The 20,825-nt window shown below is 46.5% G+C and overlaps 1 protein-coding gene across 5 annotated transcripts in view; it reads right to left on the bottom strand.

The window, feature by feature from the left end:
- Positions 1-20,825, bottom strand: part of KCTD15 (potassium channel tetramerization domain containing 15) — a 100,181-nt gene that overhangs the window by 22,293 nt on the left and 57,063 nt on the right. For all 5 annotated transcript variants that reach the window (XM_084812221.1, XM_084812225.1, XM_084812222.1 and 2 more), the window contains 2 exons: positions 16,790-16,934; positions 1,537-1,842 (listed from right to left, as the gene is read on the bottom strand). In XM_084812221.1, coding sequence (XP_084668347.1) covers positions 1,537-1,842; positions 16,790-16,934 — 451 coding nt within the window. The remainder of the gene's footprint in view (positions 1-1,536; positions 1,843-16,789; positions 16,935-20,825) is intronic.

The following is a 20,825-nucleotide window of genomic DNA, read 5'->3' as shown; positions in this document are numbered from 1 at the left end:
TGGCTTTAAACTAAAATATGCTGCCATTTTTTGTGTTTTGGCTCCATCCCTTTTTCCTCTGGCCCCTTCTCCTTTTCCTTTGCCCCCCCCAACACTGGAAAGTGGCCCCTGAGAGCTTCTCTGAAATGGAATTCAGGCCTTAGGTTGAAAGAGGTTCAACACTCCTGTTGTACAGGAAGGAATATTTTCCTGGACTGGGATTCCTTGCTGAGCCACATCAGGGGGATTCACAAAACTTCTTTCTGGCTCTGTTCACTAAGTGGTCCCTCCTCTGTTTAGCTTGGCTTGTGACAAACTCTAGCTAATGATAAGGGGAAATCCTGCCTTTGATGCACAGGCCTCGACTAGATGAATTGGGGCTCCATGATTCATCTGTACCTTCATTGGGTCAACTAAACCACCATCTTTCTAAAAAGGCGAGAAGCAAGCTTTTGGAGTAACACACAACTCCTCTTCATGGCCAGGCATTCAAAGCACCCCCCCCCCCACAACATCAAAATTGTCCAGTAAGTTCTATCGACTTCCTGTTTGTTTCTTATTTTAGCCAAAGGCCAACTTGCTCTGCCCTAAACTCTTTCCCTGCCTCCAATGAAGAGTTTTTACACCCGCTGCCACCCTCGCAAACAATCAGAGACAGGCTACCCCCCTTGCAAAAACAGCTTCATGAGGAACATTCCAAGTGAAAAGTTCCTTGTTGTGTTGGCCCCTGCTAATTAGAGATAAGCCATCACAGCGGTTTACCACCAAGGCCCAAGCTTGCCTATGGGAAAAACTGTTCAGAGGGGTTTCCCCAAAGGCACAGACAATGCTCTTACTCCTTCTTGCACGCTACCTATCAGCCTGGTTAACTTTCTTTGTATCGTACCGTAATTTTAAAACTTAAAAACAATAAAAACGAAAGGATAAAGGAAAAATATATATATAACCCAATCAAGCCCCACAAAAACCTTTGAGCATAAAGTAGCACACATTTTGTTTAAAATACTCTGGGCAATTTTTACAGAACGTCCTCTTGGAAAAAAAAGTGCAGAGATCATTTTTTTAAGTCCATCCCGCAGGCTCTATCATTTAATTATGAGTGGGACATAAATTATGCATTTACACATTGTTGCATTTTCAACAAAGTGGCATGCAGAAGTGTCTCCTCTCTCCCTTTGTGTGTGTGTATGTAGTTTTGGTACTTTATTTTTCTTCCTAGGGGCACTTTAGAGGGAAAAAAGGACTGCGGGGTATACACTGATGAAAAAAAATTAGCATTTGTCAGCCTAGCACCATTATGAGATCAGCATGGTGCTAACATAAAGAAAATCTAAATCTATTTTTTTTCTGCTTAGACTTGGGGGGGGGGGGGGAGAGAGAGAGAGAGAGAGAGAGAGAGAGAGAGAGAGAAACTGCCTGAAAATGCCATGGTCTCACCAGGCAAAAAACGTCTCCTTCCAGTTAAAGCACTGGATAGAGGTAATTGGGCAGAAGCGACTCATTTGCATGTAACTGAACATAAGAGAAAAGAAATGGTACATAGACAAGGCCCATTACCTGCACTGAATTCAACCGGCAGTATCCGTTCAAAGGAAACCTAATGACATGGGTGGGGTCCTGGTTCCAGCCAGCATTGACAGAGTTGCACATGACGTCCCCCGTCTCTGGGAAGATCTCTTCGATTAGTGCCTTCTCCCCACTCAGTGCAATCCTTTCTCCGAGATCTGGAGTCACCCTTACAACCAAGCAGTCACAGGGCTGGAAATGTTTCCTTTGTTCTTTCTCTTGTTTCCATCGCTCGAGCTCCTTGATCATCGGCTGAAGCTGGTAGTACTTGGCCTCTTCGTATAAAAGGTTAAAGTCCTAAAATAAGGAAGACAATGCCAATGGTTCTTTTTTGAAAGCAGATATCATTTCCTTGGACCTAAATATTCCAGAAATGACAAAGTGCAACAAGTGTTCAAATCCCCGCAAAGTGCAGTTTGTGCTTTTGATTCCCTTACTCTGCCAAGGTTTGGACATTTTGAATTTTGCTTGAGCATACCTGGATGGTATGATTCCCTTGCAGCAAATTACTCTTCCTTTTTCTTTAGTAGTGGATGCAGGAACCAAAATAGCTGCTTGCAATGAACAGAAGCAAGTGACCCATGAAGAGGTGCTAAAGCCACATATCTTGGCACAATGCTGGAAATAAGGGTGAGAAAGAGGAGGCTTTGATGGTTTATGTCCACAAAGGTTGCTCTGCTCATGCAGCGTGTCCTGCCATAGCAGCAGTAATTCCAGTTGTTGCACCTCATGGAGAGAGCAAAACCTGGCAAAGTGTTTGCTTTAACTGAAACCCTTAAACAAACCAACAACTTGGTACATCTCTATAGGCCTGAATGACAGCACAATTCATGGATGTCACTTGTCTGACCCTGCCTTGGCTTAAAAAACACCTCCAACAATGCAGTGAGTGATTTCACAATTTCTCACTGACTAACTTTACTTAAAGTTTTTAAGATTTACCTGACATTCAGCCTAAGGCCAAAATCTTATTTCCTTCAAAGTAAGGCCTGCTGAACTCAGTGGGACTCGGTTTTGCGTAAATATGCATAGCACTGGGTCGCACTTCTGCAACGGAAAAGGGGTGTGTGTAGAACAGGATACAATTTTGCACATGCATTACAAATCCCTGCCCCTTTTGCAAAAGGATAAAGTGAATTTACAGAACATATGCCATATCTATGACTAACCTCTTGAATTTAAAAGCATTTGAGAATGTGTCAGGAAAGCTTTGTTCTATTTATCATATAGTGTAATAACTTTATAAGGTCTACACAAAGAGTCTTAACACGTTATGGAGGAGGAGAGTTTGCAGACATCTGACTATCCTGATTGCAATGTCCAGTGCACATTACCTCTAGAGCATGGAGGTGGGAAGAGATCAAGGGACTACTGTGCCCATAACACACAGGTCTGCAGGCTGTATCTGGCCTGCCGAGTTTGCCCGATGGCCACACCTCCTTCCCCTGCCCCCTTTTCCCCGACCACCAATTGTTTGATCGTTTCTTGGCTTTTGCACCCACCATTCTAAAAGGATGACATGTCTCTCCCAAGGCTTCATTACTGACAGTAAGAGCTTTAAATATCAGAGGCAGTGTGCCTATGTGCACCAGTTGCTGGGGAACATGGGCGGGAGGGTGCTGTTGCATGCATGTCCTGCTTCTGGGTTTCCTGTGGACAGCTGGTTGGCCACTGTGTGAACAGAATGCTGGACTAGACAGGCCTTTTGGTTCTTCTTATGTTCTCAAACTAAAATAGGCTGCTACTGCTAGTGTTTTGTCGCCACCCCTTTTGCCTTTGGCCCCGCCCACCACTGGAATGCAACCTGTGCATGCTTCTCTGAAATTGAATTCAACCCTTGGAAGGAGGCACAACACCCCTGCTGTAGCAGAAGTAATAATACTTTAGAGAACATTCCAAGCAGTACAAGAGATGTCTGCAGCCAAACATGGCTAGGCTAGGTCAAAGTAATATGTGGAATTCACAGCCTAGACTCCTGACCTAGCAACCCTATGCCCACCTTGGAATGCCCTAATCTCGCCTGCCCGCTTCCTTCCTCACAATTACACCCACGCAACTCGTCCTTTCTCCTCGACTCCCCCTTTCAACAACTCCATGTCTCCACCAACTATTGTTTCCTCAGGCCCTTGCCTAATTTGTCTCACTCCCTGAGCCACTTGTCTCTTGACCAAGTTACCTAGCATTTCTCCCTCCCTCCCTCCCCACAACATACTGCCCCTCCTAAGAGCTGTGCGGTTCTTTGGAGCCTCCTCTCTGCTTAGCCCTTCCTTGCCTCAGCTCCTTGCCTCCTCTGACCTTCCCCTCAAGCCTCATTCTCCCAGCAATCCTTCTTTTGCGTCCTTCTTCCAAAGTCCACTCTCTACTCCATACCCTTCCTTCAGCCTCCTTGCCCCTGGGATCCATACTTGAGCTTTCCTGTGTCTCAGAACCTCTTTCCAGTCCTCATCCTGCCCCTCTGTAGCAAAGTTTCCACCCCAACCAAAGCGACAACTGTCTTTTCCCCACAGAGGCTGGACTGCAAACCGTTTAGTTCCCTGAGCGACTGAACATTCCATGTCACCATACCAGCTCAGTCAATCAGTGCCAGAGGTTTCACCATTACAAGCAAAACTAGCGAAAAGTGGGCTAGATGAAACAACGATCCGGTGGATCCACAGTTGGCTACAGAATCGGACTCAAAGAGTGCTTATCAATGGGACCTTCTCCAACTGGGGAGAGGCAACGAGTGGGGTACCGCAGGGCTCAGTCCTGGGCCCAGTGCTCTTCCACATTTGTATTAATGACTTGGAGGAGGTGGTGCAGGCAATGCTGATCCAATTTGCAGATGACACCAAATTGGGCGGGATAGCTAATACCCTGGAAGACAGAAACAAAATTCAAAGCGATCTGGATAGACTGGAGCGCTGGGCAGAAAACCACAGAATGACATTTAATAGGGATAAATGCCAAGTTCTGCACCTAGGAAAAAGAAACCAAATGCACAGTTACAAGATGGGGGATACGTGACTCAACAACACTACAAGTGAGAAGGATCTTGGAAATGTTGTAGATCACAAGCTGAATATGAGCCAACAATGTGATGTGGCTGCAAAAAAGGCCAATGCTCTTTTGGGCTGCATTAATAGAAGCATAGCTTCCAAATCCCGGGAAGTACCAGTTCCCTCTCCTCAGCACTGGTTAGGCCTCATCTGGAGTACTGTGTCCAATTCTGGGCACCACACTTTAAGAAGGATGCAGACAAGCTGGAGAGGGTGCAGAGGAGGGCAACAAAGATGATCAGGGGACTGGAAACAAAGCCCTATGAGGAGGGACTGAAAGAACTGGGCCTGTTTAGCCTTGAGAAGACTGAGGGGAGACAGGATAGCACTCTTCAAGGCCTTGAAAGGTTGTCACAGAGAGGAAGGCCAGGATCTCTTCTCGATCATCCCAGAGTGCAGGACATGGAATCGTGGGCTTCTTGCTGGAGGCCACCTAGGTAGGCATGATTTGAAGGAAGAACTTCCTGGTATGCAGCTGTGTGTCTCAGCCACTACGCTAAACTAGCTCAAAAGGAAATCTGGCAACCAGGCAGACTGCCAATAGGAGTCTATTTCTAAGGCCCGTTTCTGCATTAATTTGTACTTTAAAAAACCTGCACAAAAAGCTACATTTGCATATGTATATAAATACCCATTTCCCCTCTAAATATGCAGTTTTAGATGTATTTTCTCTCAAAACATGTAGTTTTAGATACATTTTTGGAGCTCAAAATGGCACTGCAACATTTGGAGAAGAAATCTGATGGATAGCTGGGTTCCAATTTGCACGTGGGCTGGGGGTGGATCAGGTCTGATTGTACTGGAATTTGCAAAATTTGGGCTGGGAGCCCAAAGATCTGAAAGAGCACCTCTTCCCTTATCATCCTGCCTGTGCATGAAGGTCTTCAGAAGCTGCCCTTCTGCGAATACCATCACTGGGATAAATAAATACTGCGTTTACAAAAGGCAGGGCCTTCTCTGTGGAGGTGTGTCCTCCCAGGGGAGATATGATGGGCATCGACCTTGCTTTCTTTTCCTGTTAGCGTAGGCATTTGAATTTTTGATTGTTTTTTTTAAACATTATTTTTTAAATAAAATAAGTTATATTAAATCTTTTAAATTAAAATAAATGGCCTCTATGCTCAGAAACACTCAAACACATAAAAAGACAGCAAGGACATATTATTTAAATTTTTGATTGTTTTGTAACTGATTCATTAGTTTGTTAGGTGGTTGAAAACGTAAATATTCTTATTTCAATTTATATACTGCTTAGCCTATCAAAAATATCTCTATATCTAAAAAAATCTCTAAATTCTCTTTGCCTCTTATTTTGTAATTTTATCATTATTATATTTTAGTTGTCTTTCAATATTATTGTGTACACAGTCCTGGGATCCCTTGTGGATGGAGAGTGTTTATACTTTCTCCTTTTTTAAGGATTACATTCCTCAAGCATACCTACTTGTGGCTGAGGATGTGGGAAGGACATTTTTCCAGCGCTTAATTTTCCATGGAAAATTTTCCATTTCACAAGTTCATTAGTAATAACAAATGGATGCCAATTGCTAATTGTTGTTTGAAACATTAAGCAAGTTTCAAAGTCGTAATTAATGTTTTTCAGGCGATTCAGTATTTCAATATTTTTTTTTATAATATAACATTTAAATCACATTAACTGTGCAATCTTATGTATTCCCAGAAATACATAAATAAATTTATTTATTTGAGTTCAGTGAGACTTATTCCCAGTTAAGTGTGCATAGGACTGCAGACCTTCAATTTGCCCCCCCCGCCCCATATTTTAGATCAAATATTTGTAGTGTATTCGGGCAAAAAAATAATGTGGGATACTCTTTTTTAAAAAATGTTGTTGATCCTAAATACAAGTAAAATAAACACGCTAAATTAGTTCACTCCCAAGGGCATCAGACCATTTCCCAGTACAAATCTATGCCAGCGGTGTTGTCCTCTTTCGGCCTATTTTGGGGAAGTTATCAGGGACTGTGTTCCAGTGGTGGGTGGAGCTGTGGGCTAAAGGGGCCAAAATGGCAGCATATTTTAGCTTAGCACTCCTACTGCCAGTAGCTAAGTCTCAGGAGAGGCATTTCAGACTTTTAGAATGGGAGTGGGGGACACGCCAAAGCCAGGAAAACACCAGATGATGGGTGATCTGGGGAAGTGAGACAATCTGGGGAACCTTGGAGGGCCAGACTGGGACTCTATGTGGGCCGTATTTGGGTCCTGAGCCTGAGGTTCTGAACCCTTGTCCTATGCAAAAAAATAGCATAGGAAAATTTTCTGGGAAACACACTACTCATGGCCCTCCCTCCCTGCAACCCATCACTGCTCACTGGTCCTCAGTCCATAATTCCATCACTTAGCCACTACGCTGTGCCAGCTCTGATCTACACTGACAGGACAGGGGGTCTTTGACAGCCGCTTAAAACTCCACGCACAAGGAAGCATCATTGTGCTTTTTTTTAAAGCAGCTGCTCTTCTTGAGCTTCCATCTTCTAGATTGGGGTGATGAGGCCGTAGGGAGACACGCATCCCTAAAGATCTGATGTGAACACTGCTCACCTTTCAGGAAGTCCCCAGGCATTCTACCTCTCCTCCCCAGAACAGCCATATGATACCACCTCTCTTGCTTCCTTCAAATCCCTCCACAAAGCCCCACCTTTTTGGGGGAGCCTGAGTACAATGCCCCAGTTCTCATATCCTACTGGAGTTAAACCTAAGCATGTATGCCTGAAATAAATGCAAATATGTCCCCTGCCTCTATTCTGCTTCCTCTGTTGTCACCTTTATGCCAGTTTTTAGACAGGAAGGTCCTTGGGGGCAGAGGCCCATTCTCTTACACTTTGTAAAGCGCTATGCACATTTATCAAAAAATAAATAATAAAGAGAGCCCTTTGCCGGATTGGTGGGATGGAATTCACCGGGTTGGTGGGGGAAGAAGACTCCATCTGCCTCATCAGGATCCTATCCCTCCCTGGACCTTCACACCCTCCCTTCAGGAGTCCCACTCACCCCAAGAGGAGTCCTACCCCACTATATCATAGTTTCATCTCTGACATATTGGAGAAAAACTATTTACAGCAAACCTTTTCCTGCAATCAGCCAATATAGCAACCTAATTGTCACTGAAGTGGCCAAATTAGGCCTGGACTGTACCATTTCCGGTGGCGGGTGGGGCTCCACATATAGGTAACAAGATGTCACAGGCTCTTATGGCCTAGCCTTCTCCCTGACATGCTAGCTTTCTAGGTGCAGGGAATTCTTGGGGGGGGGGATTGGGGAGTGTTCCATCATGTGAGCTCCCACCCATTGTGTGTAGTGGTACAGCCCAGGCACAGCTTGACCACCTCAGCGAGAACTAGACCAGAGGTAACCATGAACTGCCTTCTCTGCAAAGAACCACTGCCTTCATGCAATTTTCCACAGTTCAGAAGATGAACTGGAGAGCGGAGTGTCACAAATGGGTTTATTTTTGTCCTCTCACCCCAAAGGAGGGCATTTTGTCCATGTCAACAAAGAAGCACCCCGGAGAGGCTTCAAAGGCACCCATGGGATCATATCCCCAGTCCTGCTGTGCCTGTGAGTTTGCTGACACTTCTGCCAATCTGATACTGCTAATCTGATTGAGGGATGCTTTTACTCCCACTTTCCACTGATGACTCAGAATGGAAAGCAGAGGAGAATCCAGCCCCCAAAGTGCTGACAACGGCCATTTAAAGACAGTGTAAGAAAACCCAAGAGAATCCTTTTGTTGCTAGTCCCTGGAACGGGGAAACGGGCAAAGCACAGACTCTGTTGACAAAAGGTCCCTGGCATTACTCCTCGTCTTCACCACTGCAACCTGCTTGTTCCCCCGCCTCTCATTCTGGCCCAGTCATGGCGGTGGTGAGGAGAAGCATCAGCAGCAGATGCTACTTGCTCCCTGTCATTCGGCCTGTCAAGCACGCAAGCAGTAGCAATGACGAGAGGAGGAGGAATAGCAGCTGGTGGCAATGGTGGCGAAAAGGTAGACTCACTGAGCGAGGCGGGCCTTCTGAGGGTGCCTTGCCCAAGAGCCCCCCCAAAACTGGGCCCAGTGCAGGGGCACCAGTTTGCCCTCATGTGACCCCACGGAACATAGCAGCGAGCGACAGCGAAGACTCCAAGCTGGTAAGTGCAGCTTTATTTAGAATGTGCAAGCACATGAAAACTGTATTAGCTATTAGGGAAAAAGCTCTCTCAAGAGGGGGACTTGTCAGAGGCAGAGCACTTCCAAGCCTCGTCTTATTAGCAACTGGAACTGTAGTTGATATTCACCGTAAACTCACCAGCCAGATGCGATAATAGAGAACCGCTAGCTAGGAACACATGCGCACGGCTGTCTGCGATTGCTCACTGCTAGCTCAGTCTGAAGACAGCACTTCAGACTGCAGCCCTTAGAGGCAGGAAGGCTCAAAGGACGTGTCTGGAAGCCAGTGGGATTCAGGAGCAAGCGCAGGAGGACTGGCAACTTCCCACACATTTTGCTGCCAATACAAAAATACTGGTGCAGCGTTCTGCCGTCAGCTCTCTCTGATTCCTTCCTGCCCTTCTGCCTACGGGTGGATGTCTAAAACCCCAGGGAGCACGAGGGCCACTGGAAATCAGTCCGTAACCGTGGTGCACCTTGGCTCCCTGCCTGTGGTGACCTACTTCCGTTAGAGATGGGCGCCGCCCCCTCAGGTGACATTGGACCAGATCGGAAAATGAGTGGAGCAACTTCCAAAACCATCAGAAAGGGTTTGGCTTATTTGTCGTTTTCCAAGCCAACTTCGGAAGCCACCTTCCCTTCTCCCTCCCCACGCTGCTTTAAATAGAAAATGTTTGGAGCAGCCTGGTGGCCACCAGATACATTGGACTACAACTTCCAGCATCTCTAGGTAGCCAGGTTGGGGAGGCTGGGCTGGGGGACTGGGAAGCCAAGTGGTTGGTTGCATGGTAATCTAGCTAGAGCACAACCCTATGCCTGTTTAGACAGGAAAAAGTCCTACAGTGCCCAGCATTCGGAATCCTGGGAGTTGTAGGACTTTTTCTGTCTAAACAGGCATAGGCTTGCCCCTTTAGCATTTTAATCCAAGGCGAGAAGAACTCAAGGGCCTCATAATGCTCGCCTTTGATATCAGGCGATCACACTGAGCCCCCAAAGACTGTATCTCAGGCCAAGGTTCAGCAGCATCCCTGTTTCTGGGCTGATGTCACCATGCACATGATTGGGCCCTGAGAAACCCCACCAGGAACTTATATTTAGGGTTGGGGTACATAAGAAGCTGCCTTGTACTGAGTCAGAGCCTTGGTCCATCCAGCCCAGTACTGTCGACACTGACTGGCAGCAGAGGCTCTCCAAGTTATCAGGCAGGAATCTATCCTCGCTCTACCTGGAGATGCTGCTGGGGATCGGACCTGGGACCGACCTTCTGCACACAAAGCAGGTGCTCTACCACTGAGCCTCGGCACCTCCCGAATAATAGATACAGAACCTCAGCTCTGAGGCCCAAACCCTGGTATTTTTGCACCACCTGTCAGGAGCGCCCTAGCTGCCTCTTGCAGTCCCCACCAACAGCCAACTCAGGACACAGATGACGAGGATCCTTTCCGAGACTTTATTCCTTTATTACTTTATGACTCTTTCAGAATACTAGTTGCTCGCGCCAAAGCAAGGAACTGCACTGGGGAAAGATAGCTGAGTAGCCTAAGCTCCAGGTAAGGCAGTTGGTCCCCGTCTGAAGGAGAACCACGGGAAGACCCTGAACTTATGGGCTAGGGAGAGATCCTCCCTCTTTCCCTTGGGTCCTCGGGATGCGACCGTTGCTTGCGCGCCAAACAAGCACTATGCCTCCTTTCCACGCCCTCCATCTGTCGTTGCTCCCTGCATCTGCGCCGAGCATCCAGCAAGCCCCCCTCCAGCGCTCTCTCACTGCCAGGGTCACTATCTCTCCCAGGAATGCTGGCAGGAGGAATCTGTGCCAGCTGCTGTGCCTGTGAGAGATGAGCGAGCTCCTCTCCTACGGACTGCTATTCCTCCTCAGAATCAGAACTGCTCTGGGGCTCTATGGCCTCAGTTTCCACCCTGACATCACCCGGTTGCCTTTGGCACTGTCCCCTTTGCCTTCAGCCCTGCCCCCAAGCTTCTCAGAAATGGGATCTGGCCCTCAAGCTAAAAGAGGTTCAACACCCTTGATGGGATCTGGCCTCCACGATCACCTGTACCATACACCAGGGGCCCAGTGCATGCAGCCACTTGAATTGGATAACTGCTGTGTCTGAAGGTTGTGTAAGCTGGTGCTTTGTGCCTCCTGCCATGCCATTCCTTAGGCCTGGCCTTCCTCAACCTGGATACCTCCAGATGTGTCAGACTACAACTCCCATAATCCCCAGGTTGGGGAAGGATGGAGAAGGCTGGCTTAGACCCCCGTCTCTCAATTCATACCGTCACCTGAGATTCAGACCTTGTTTGTGTTGTCAAGGAGCCCTCCTCGCATGCTCAGATGGGTCTGATGCTTGGGAATGCCAAATGTTCTACACGCCCCCTTCCAGCAAAAGGCAGCTGGGAGGAGACTGTGAGAACCAAGCCTTCACGCATATGGCCCTATGCATGGAACCCCTACATCAGGCATTAGCTCAGGTGTGCAGTTTGCTATCACTGTTGGGGAATGGCCTGAGCTCGGTGATAGGGCGCATCAGTGCCAGTCAGAGTAGGCCAGGGGTGGGTAATGGGTGGCCCTTCAGATGCTGTTGGACTGCAACTCCCACCATCCCTTGCCGGCATTGCCAGTTGTGAGGTATGACGGGAGTTACAATCCCCAAACATCTGGAAGATCACACATTCCCCACTGCCGGTGTAGACAGCTGGATGGTTCAACGGGCTGATTCAGAAGATGGAAATGTCCGAGTCCATAGCTGAGGTAAATGTATGATCTGGGCTTCTCTCTCAAGGCAACTCAGTCTCCCCTCTTTCAATCCCACTTCTAACACGAAGTCTCCCCTGGAACACCGTAACCTTACTCGCTCAGCTACCCTGGCCCAGTGGCAGAGCACCTGCTTGGCATGCAGAAGGTCCTGGCATCAATGCCCGGCATCTCCAGGTAAGGCTGGAAAAAATCTTGCCTGAAACCCTGGAGAGCCACTGCTGCCAGTCGGTGTTGACAATACTGGGCTAGGTGGACCAGCGGTTCGACCCTGTATAGGGTAGCTTAACATGCCCCTACGTTCTATGAAGCCTGCCCTGCTTCATTCTTGCCGCTCCTTTATCAAAACCTGCCCTCTCCTTTCATCTTGGTTCTGCCTGCCCAACATGTACTCTCTAGGCAATGGCACCACGTTACGGAATAAGAGTAGTGGTAGCAACTGCAGAGAGAGTGGCGGTGGCCCTCCAAGTGCCAGCGCCCTGGAAATACCAACAGAACCAAAGGAGGCGAGCGCCTAAAGTAGATCAGGCCGACCTGAAGAAGGCCTGAAAAAAAGAAAATGGCCAAACTGTGTTGGGCTTCCTATAATAAATTAATTTTGCATCCCGAGAACCCGTTTCTCTTCCTTGTGCTCCTGGAATACCACCTGATATCCTTGAATGTTTAGAGTTTCAAAAGCACAGCTCTTGATGCTATTTCGGCTGATACAAAAGGCTCTCTATGACCTGGAGGAGTAGGCGGGAAATGATGACTGCTTTCAAACTACAAACATGTGATGCAACAACGAGTGCAGAATCAGGTGGAGGTTTGTTTTTAATATCTTCGTCTGTAGTAAAAAATGGCCAACAACTTCATCTCCAGCCCACTGAGTACCATTTCCTGTGGTCATGAATCATGCTGTTAGCACGAAATGTGAAGTTGTCTTTATCAGGGGGTGTCAATACAGGGAATGGGCCTTTTCTGTGACAGCCCCGTGTTTAAAGAATCCTCTCCCCAAGGAAGATTGTCTGGCGCCAAAAAAAAGATGGCGCCATCTTTTCAGCGCCAGGCATTTGGGCATTAATTACAGCCCAATTGTTGCGGGTTGCTTTTGTGATGATCATTCTAGGCTGTGAGCAGGAGGAGAATTTGTGTATTTGTGGATGAACGCTTTTTTCATATTGCATTGTTTTTAAAATGGGCACAATCCACTTTTCCTGAATAAGCAAGGAAGGAAATAGGGGGGCTCTTGTTTCAACTCCTGTCCATTTGTGTGGGAGGTTGGTTCCCTCTCCGTTGTCCTTCCGCCAGCAGGCAAGATAATTTTATTCAAGCAGGACTTCGACATGTAAGCTGGTCTGTTGGGTTGGGTGCTGTTTTAATTTTTATTGTTTTTTTATTGTGTCTTTATCTTTAATATAGTTATTCTATGATTGTTTTAATTATGCCTTTATTTAAATATTATCTTTGATTGCCGTTAGCCACTTTCAGTACCATTTTCTGCTAGCAAGGCAGGGAATAAAATAAATACATAAATAAATAAATTCGGAGAGGAGTCATACAGTTTATTTTTCTGTGATGGCTTTTAGTGTCTTGCTCTTCACCTAAATTTCATGACCTTTTCTAGGTATCTCAAATAGAAAAAACCTGAACAATATTAAGGTGGGACAAATTTGTAACAGTGGAGTGATCAGTGGAGTGTGAACTGCCCAGAGAGCTTCAGTTATTGGGCCGTATAGAAATGTAATCAATCAATCAATCAATCAAATTCTTGGAATGTGTAGAATCACAGGGTTGCAAGTAGCCCTACAGGCCATTAGTTGAACCCCTGGTCTATGCAGAAAATTAAATTAGAGCACCCCCAACCAATGGTGTTTGTAACCCAGGGAACACTGCTTTGGTATATTTTGTAATTTTCTATATTGTGACCTGGTTCTCTTGACACGACCGTGCCTACCATGGCTTAATTTACCTGTGCAGCCTGTTGTGTTATGCTGGGTGCCTGCAGGCATCAATTTTGCGTGGTGCCTGTGGGCCCCTGGCTTGCCATAGCTTGTCGTGCAAACACAGGCAGCAGGGGTTGTTTGAGGGTTAGACAACTCTCAAATAATCCATGGATTGTCTAACCCTCAAACAATCCCTGCTGCCTGGGTTTGCATGACATGGCAAACTAGGTGCCTGTGCCATACAAAAATAGCCATACAAAATAGGCTGGGTGCCATACAAAAATAGTGCCCATGGGCGCCTGGCACAATGCAAGAGCCCCTGTGGGTAAATTAAGTCACAGTGGACTGTTGTGTCATGCAAACGAGGCCTGTGTAATGGTGCTGCATCCACAAGTCTAAAAACCAAGTCTAAGAAGAAAAATTCTTCTGAGCATCCAAAATAAATTACTAAAGGCATTCATGGTTTTCAGCACATATGATTAAAAGCCCAGAACAAATTTTGCTCAGTGGATCCTTCTCTGAGATTTCCATTTCCCAAGAGGAATATCTAGACTGTACCGACTTCCAATGAATCCTCATGACCTGATCTCAAGCTACCATTTTGGAAAACAAGAAGAAAGGTGGGAGGAAGTGTCAAAAAACAAGAAGCAGAATTATGGGGACACAACTCCCTCCGAAAGTCCTCTTATGTCCAGGGCTGCGGAGCCTCTTTCAGCCAGAGGACCAAATTCAATTTTTGAGAAGGTCTCAGAGGGCCACATTCCAGTGATGGGCAAGGCTGAAGGCAAAAGGGATGGGGCTGGAATGACCAAAATGCCAGCTCAGTGTAGCTGAAAGCTCTTCCTGCCAGTCACTCAGCCCTGAGAAAGGCACTCCAGCCTTTTAGAATGAGGGAAAAGACCTGTGCAAAAACTGGGATACCACCAAATGATGTGTGGTCTGGGGAAAGGGAGCCCCAGGAGGGCTGGATTCGACCACTGGGTCTGAGAATCTGCCCCCGTTGTATGCAAGCCCAACTGAAATGAACAGGAGCTGCTTGTCCATGCTGACGAGACTTCCTCAAGGGAAACCCCTGGGCTACTGGGCGCTGCAACTTTAATTCTTGAAACGATTACATTTCCTGAATGTTAAGCAATGGTATGCACCGAGCTTCTGGTGCTGCTGCTTCTTAATTGTTGTTACATCCTGATAAATAAGCTAAAATGTGAGAATGTAAAATTAGTTTGCGAAAACTGATTCTGCCTTGGGCTCTGCCATTTCACTTTTCTTTTCCTGTTTTGTATCTATGACAACTACAGGGCCCACGTATTAAGCTGGAGCACCTCCAGTGTTGCGACCAAGCGCTCTAAGAACAAAAAGGGCCCGATCTGCCAAAGTGCTGCCTGGGTGCAAGCTCCGGTCCTTTCACTAGGCCATGCACTGGATCAATGTGAGCCCTCAAGGGAATCAACAGGGGTTGAACAGAAGCAGGGCTTGGCCAACGGGTTCCTTTAACAATAAGCAGCAACAATGGGTTCCCTTAACAATAAGCAGGCAAAACACTGCCCAATCTTCTAACCATGGAACACCCAACAGGCCTGTGCTCTCCTTCTCCACCTCCCCTCTCATGCAGATTCCCTGCCCCTTCCTTTTTGGAGCTAACTATGGGTAGCATTTCCTACGCACTCATTTTCACACTAAACATAAGCCCTGTTCAAGCATTTGTCTGAGGCTTACAGTGGGTCGAGAGACAGGGACAGGGCCAAGCGTGCTGGCCCCACACCCACAACTCCCGGCACACGGGCCCCATCCACCTCAGTTCAGACCTTGCTGTGTTGACCCGGCAAGGTCTGAAAGGCAGTTCTACTCGCTTTTGCTTGAATGTGAGCAGAACTCTCTGCACGATCAGGAACCCTGATAAGGCAGGGTCTGCAAATGCCTGAACAGGGCTATAGTTAGGTGAAACCAGGGTTTGGAATCCTTGTTCTAACTAGACTTGTGATGACAATTTCTTTTAGATTTGTTTTGACTATTATCCAGTTTGGGAGAAAAGAAATTGCTTTCAAAAAAATGTTCGAAGGAGAAGAACATTTCAGAGGAATTCTTATGGCTGGGGTTTGTGGTTCTTGCGATGAGGAGCGTGAGTGCTCTGTCTTTCATTGTGCCTCTCCAGCAGCCAGCAGCCCGCCTGGCTTCCCACACTTCAGTTAAAGCCCAGAGAAGACATCATGTAGTAACTCTTCCCAATGGTTTTTTTTTCAGATTAGGAAGCGTAGGCAGCCAGGGAGGCTGCAGAACAATGGAGAGAAGTGTAATAGAAAGAACACTCACAATTAGGGGTGTACGAAATACTCACCCCGTTCCATTTTGTGGTGTCCGCTGGGGGGGGGGGAAGGCTATCCGTTCCTCCCCCCTGGAATCCGGGTTGGCTGGCTCCACTCCACGGTGATTCTGCAGAGCCGCTAGCTGGCTCCGAAGCCCCAGCCACGGACCATTGCCGTATCGCTGGCTGGACTGATGTACTGCGGATGCAAATGGCATCCGGCGTAGCGGAGGCCATTTGCGTCCCTGCTCTTTGACGTGATAGGCTACATAAATCTTTACGTAGGAGGAAATTTACATAGGACGCCATTTGTGTCCCTGTGTTTTCATGCAATAGGCTACGTAAAGATTTACGTAGCCTATCACGTCAAAGAGCAGGGACGCAAATGGCATAGTGGATGCCATTTGCGTCCACAGTCCGGCCAGCGATACAGCAATGGCAGCTGTATCGCTGGGGCTTTGGAGCTGGCAACAGGCAGGATCCGGCCAGCAAGGACTTCGGAGGTAGGAGATCCGATCCTCCACGGACTTCGGGGGGCCGGATTCAATAGAATCCGGCCTCACTGGGGTCCGTGGAGGATTCCTCCGACATCCCTGCTCACCGTCACCTTGCAGTGACAAGCTCAAAAACACCATCAGTACAATGGTGGCAGTGCAAAGGAACAAAAACCCTTAGGAAAAAAGAAAGAAGCTGTGCTACAACTACTGCTGAGAGACTGTTGGAGAATTTCTCCGCTGTCTGGAGGAATGCAGTAAATGGTCTCTGCCCACAAACAGGGTAGAGAATTTTAAGAAGCCATTTGCACACAGGCATAATTCTAATCATGGCAGCCCACTGAGAGTTGAGGTTAGTCATGGTTAGCCGTAAGATTGGCGGCGCATACGTAACACTAAGCATAGTTGATTCCAAAAAATGGAAGGGAGGAAGGATGGGAGGGAAGGAGTACTGTTTCAGCCTTGGTGTAGTGGTTTCTTTAGGTCAGGGAATACAAAAGGACTCACTCTGAAATAAATGAATAATAAAACAAACTGATTACAGGTTTCTGGCCTGTCTTACCTTAAAGTCTTCTGGGAGCAGCAGTTTTGATGTTCTTAAGAAGCTTAAGATGTATCTGAAAATTTCACCATCTCGATCAATGAAATAGTGTTGTTTTAAACTGTCCAAGACAATAGGTTCCGTGCCATTAAACAGACGGCTTATTCTGGGAGGGGGGAGAAAAAGGAAAACGATGGGCAGAAAATGGAGCTGAAGGACATGTGATCTTGCAAGAGTGACATAATCTTAGATGGAATGGACATTCAGTAGATCCATCACAGAATCTTAGAAGGTTCTTCAAGATCATATAGTCCAACCTCAAATTCTAAGGCAGGAGTCCAGAGAAATTAACTGAGTTCACAATGTACATTAAAACATGCCCCATCCCCAAAAGATTACGCCACACGATCTTTATGATGGTGAGCCACAAAGACTGGTCCCCATGCCGTAGTTGGCTGCTCAGTTCAAGGAACAGATTAGTCAAGCAACCCAGGAGGCTCTAGAAAGCAAGCCAAACCACACCACATTTTTCACTAATTCTGGTGTGCACATGGCTCTGATTCAGGAGATTCAATATTTCATTGAATCTAGCCTCATACAGGGCTTTCACAGGTGCACATGCCTAACCCTAGTCAGAGTGGGATAGACCAGCCTGGGCTGATTCACATGAAACCATACTGGCTTAATAAAACAGCCAAAGCCAACATGCAAAAGGGGGAGGGGGGAACTTGTGAGCCTGATGTCTTTTCTTGGCTCAACAACCATGGTTTATTAAAACCTTCACCCATCTGGTGGTATCGAGATGTGTTGGACTGCAGCTCCCATAACTCCCATTGGCCATGCTGGCTGGAAATGATGGGAGTTGCAGTTCAACACATCTGGAGGGCACCAGGCTGGGGTAAGCCGATTTGTTAAGTCAAGACCATTGTGTCTCAACCAGGCTGCTGTGTGATTGGTTTCTCACAAGGAGTGTGGCTGTGTCCCAGGTTGAAAGCACCCACCTATCCCTGGGAACTCCCCAAACTGTTTGGGGTCTTGAGAGGATGCCACATACCTATGCCTTAACTACTTCAGAGAGGGAGGTTTTTGACCAGAAAGTCAAGAATCTTTTTCTTGAGGGGGCAAAATTTCCAGTGTGGGGGGCGACCTGGTGCCCACAAACACCACCCCATAGGAAGTCCAAAACCATTCCCCTTTGAAAAGCACGGTCTGAAACAATCTTGTTTTCCTCTCCTGAAGCTGAGCTGTTGCAAAACATGTCTCAAACTGTAAAAGCATCTCTTAAGACCATCTCTACTCCCTTCCTGCAGAAGGAATCCCTCTAGCTTCCTCCCTCTTTCTTCTGAATTTCTTTTCATCTCACAGGAAGCCAAAAGTTCCCCCTTGGAATTGATGGAGTTTGGGTGCGATTTCCTACTTGGATGATTTGAGGACAGGCTCCTGCCTCCCTCCTGCATGGCCTAGATCGGAAAAGACTCTTTTTGATGTCATATTATTCTCCCACTTCATGTATAATTTTCTTTCCACTATCGCTCCTAAATCTGGTGTTTCTAGTTCCTTCTAATTTAGTAATCATCTGCAGATTTCATTAATGTGCCATCTACTCTCCTCTGGATTAGTTACAGAGATATTAAATATTGCTCGAACTTGCACAGTTCCCTTGCTGAATGCCAGGAGAAGGTCCTGCGCCCTATCCGGAATCCACACTTTGTGGCTGGTCACTCTCTACTTTGTTTACGGTCTATCAGCCCAAAACTAGGCAGGCAACACACATGAATCATTTGGAACTTGAATTAATTGGAAAACTGTCCAATATGCATTTGTAAACCCTAACATATTATGCATTTCTGCTCCCCCCCTGCATCACTAATTATGAAACAGAATCCAAAAAAAGCAATCAAGTTGGCATGGGAACATTTGCTCTTACGGGAGCCGAGGCAACAATTGCTTCTGACACCATGGATGTCTGGATCTTTGGGCAGCTCCACACTTTGCACGGCAGGCCTGTGTCACACCAGCTTGTGTGGACAGCCCACTCCTTTAAACACCCAGGCTCACGTTCCTGGGAAACCTAGGATTGCCAACACACATTCACAGGTTCGAAAGACATGGATTGTATCATCTACACATGATGCGTTATCTGCTAGAAACATTGATGTACCTGCAGAAATTGTGTCTGCTCTGTATAGTAAGAAGCCACTTTTATTCTCTTGAGATCTGTTGCTTAGCTTTCAACTTGATCTTCAGATTAGATCACGGGTTGAGAACCTCAGGTCCCAAGGACAAATCCAGCCCTCTCGGATTCCCCATATGGCCATGCCCCCTTCTCCTGCCCCACCCTTCACCTCTGACGACCAACTGTTTGGTGGTGTCCCTGCTTTTGTGCCTTTTGTCCCCTATTCTAAAAGGTTAAATGCCCCCTTACCCCGACCCCAAGCTGATGAACAAAGATCACCAGTCCGGGTGAAAGTAAAATTACAGATTTGGAGCAGGTCTGCTGCTCTGATGGTTTGAGTCAATTTTGCCAAATATTATTTATAATAACAACACACTAGACAGGACTTAGAACAGCGCCCCTTCCCGCTTTTCTAAGGAACAACTTAACCAATAGATGATCTTCATAATCAGAAACATTTGGAAAGCACCTTACACCCCCCAATGACCCTTTTTTGTTTTCATTCTTTGTTCTTAGCCATCCGGAGATTCAACACAAGCCTCCTCTTTAGGTTGGCCAAAAATAGGGAAACGCATCACGAAAAAAAGAGGACGGAAAAGGACACAGATTTGCAACGCATGTGCTAATTTATATGTATGGATGCCAATTTAGAAATTATTATTTAAGCAGAAATACAGTTCATCTCACCAGAGTGGGAATATTGTGAGCTGGTGACCTGTGTGCCTACTGAGTTTGCTGTCCAGGTGCCAACTGTTGCTGGGCAATCATGTTTCAAGGCCCTTTACCTCTTCATTCTTTTAACTCTTTATCTTTCAACTGGAAATGGACTGGATACCCCTTCAAATAGAGGACTGTCTTCAGTAAAGTAGGGCACATGGCCACCCACATCCTCTTAGATCTTTGAAGTTAGAAAAGTGCTTTGCACCATAAAGGGTTAATTTCATCTAGGCTTTCCATGCATGACTAGAACTGGAATTCCACCAATTTGTTACTCCTCTTGGTTAAACTGGAATCACTTAGTAGGGGATACACTGATAAGACTTGTGCTCAATCTTGACCTGAATTATTTAGCAATGCTGCAGCTTGGAGAACATTTACAGTGGTGATGAAAGTAGATGAGATGTTTTCTGGAACTCCCATAAAGTTACAGCTTTCATGATGCATGTGGGCGAAGTGTTTTGCTAGGAAACTGTGCCTGCCTTTTCCTGCCTGCTTTCGCCACTGATCTGCCGAGGTTTGCTTTGCCCAATTTCCCTTTGTTTCCTGTCCAAGGCAGCCTATCGACTGCCTTCGCTCCCCACAGCCCACCCAGTTCAGAAAAGGAGCCAAGCCACTCACAAAAAGCAGAGTGCGTTATCTACGGCAAGGGCTAATGGCTGAAAGCTTCCGAATTAGGCCATGCTTGGTAAATGGAGCCAAAATGAAATTCTGGACCTGTGAATGTCATACCATCTCCAATGCTGTTTCCTCACTAGCATGTTTGCTATGGGGCAGAAAACCCTCATGGGGTACTGAGCTGAGGAACCGAGTAAAACAAAAATATTTGTTATATGTATGAAGTTATTTTTTTTTAATCCTGCCTCTTGGGTTTCAACCCCTGTTTGGGTGTGAAGGAATTATTTTTAAGAACATGACAATAAAAACATTTTTTAAAATGTTAAAAAAGAATTAAATAATTCTTTTTTAAAAAAGAAAAAAGGATTAAAGAAGCTTAGAGAACCAGCAATAAAAATGAAGCAAACACTTGGCAGAATAAAGCGCTTTAAGATCTGTTAACGCCACTGGGTGGGTGGGGAATGAATTTCACCCCACAGAGGGAGTTCCAAAGATGTGGTGCCACCCCTGAAAAGGCTGTAAAATGGTTTTCTTATATATCTATCT

Source organism: Heloderma suspectum, chromosome 8 (assembly GCF_057233095.1).
Source record: "Heloderma suspectum isolate Gila_16-S chromosome 8, 16-S_ref, whole genome shotgun sequence".
Taxonomy (NCBI): Eukaryota; Metazoa; Chordata; class Lepidosauria; order Squamata; family Helodermatidae; genus Heloderma; species Heloderma suspectum.
Note: the sequence above shows the minus strand (reverse complement) of the source record. Positions and strands in the feature narration are given on the sequence as shown.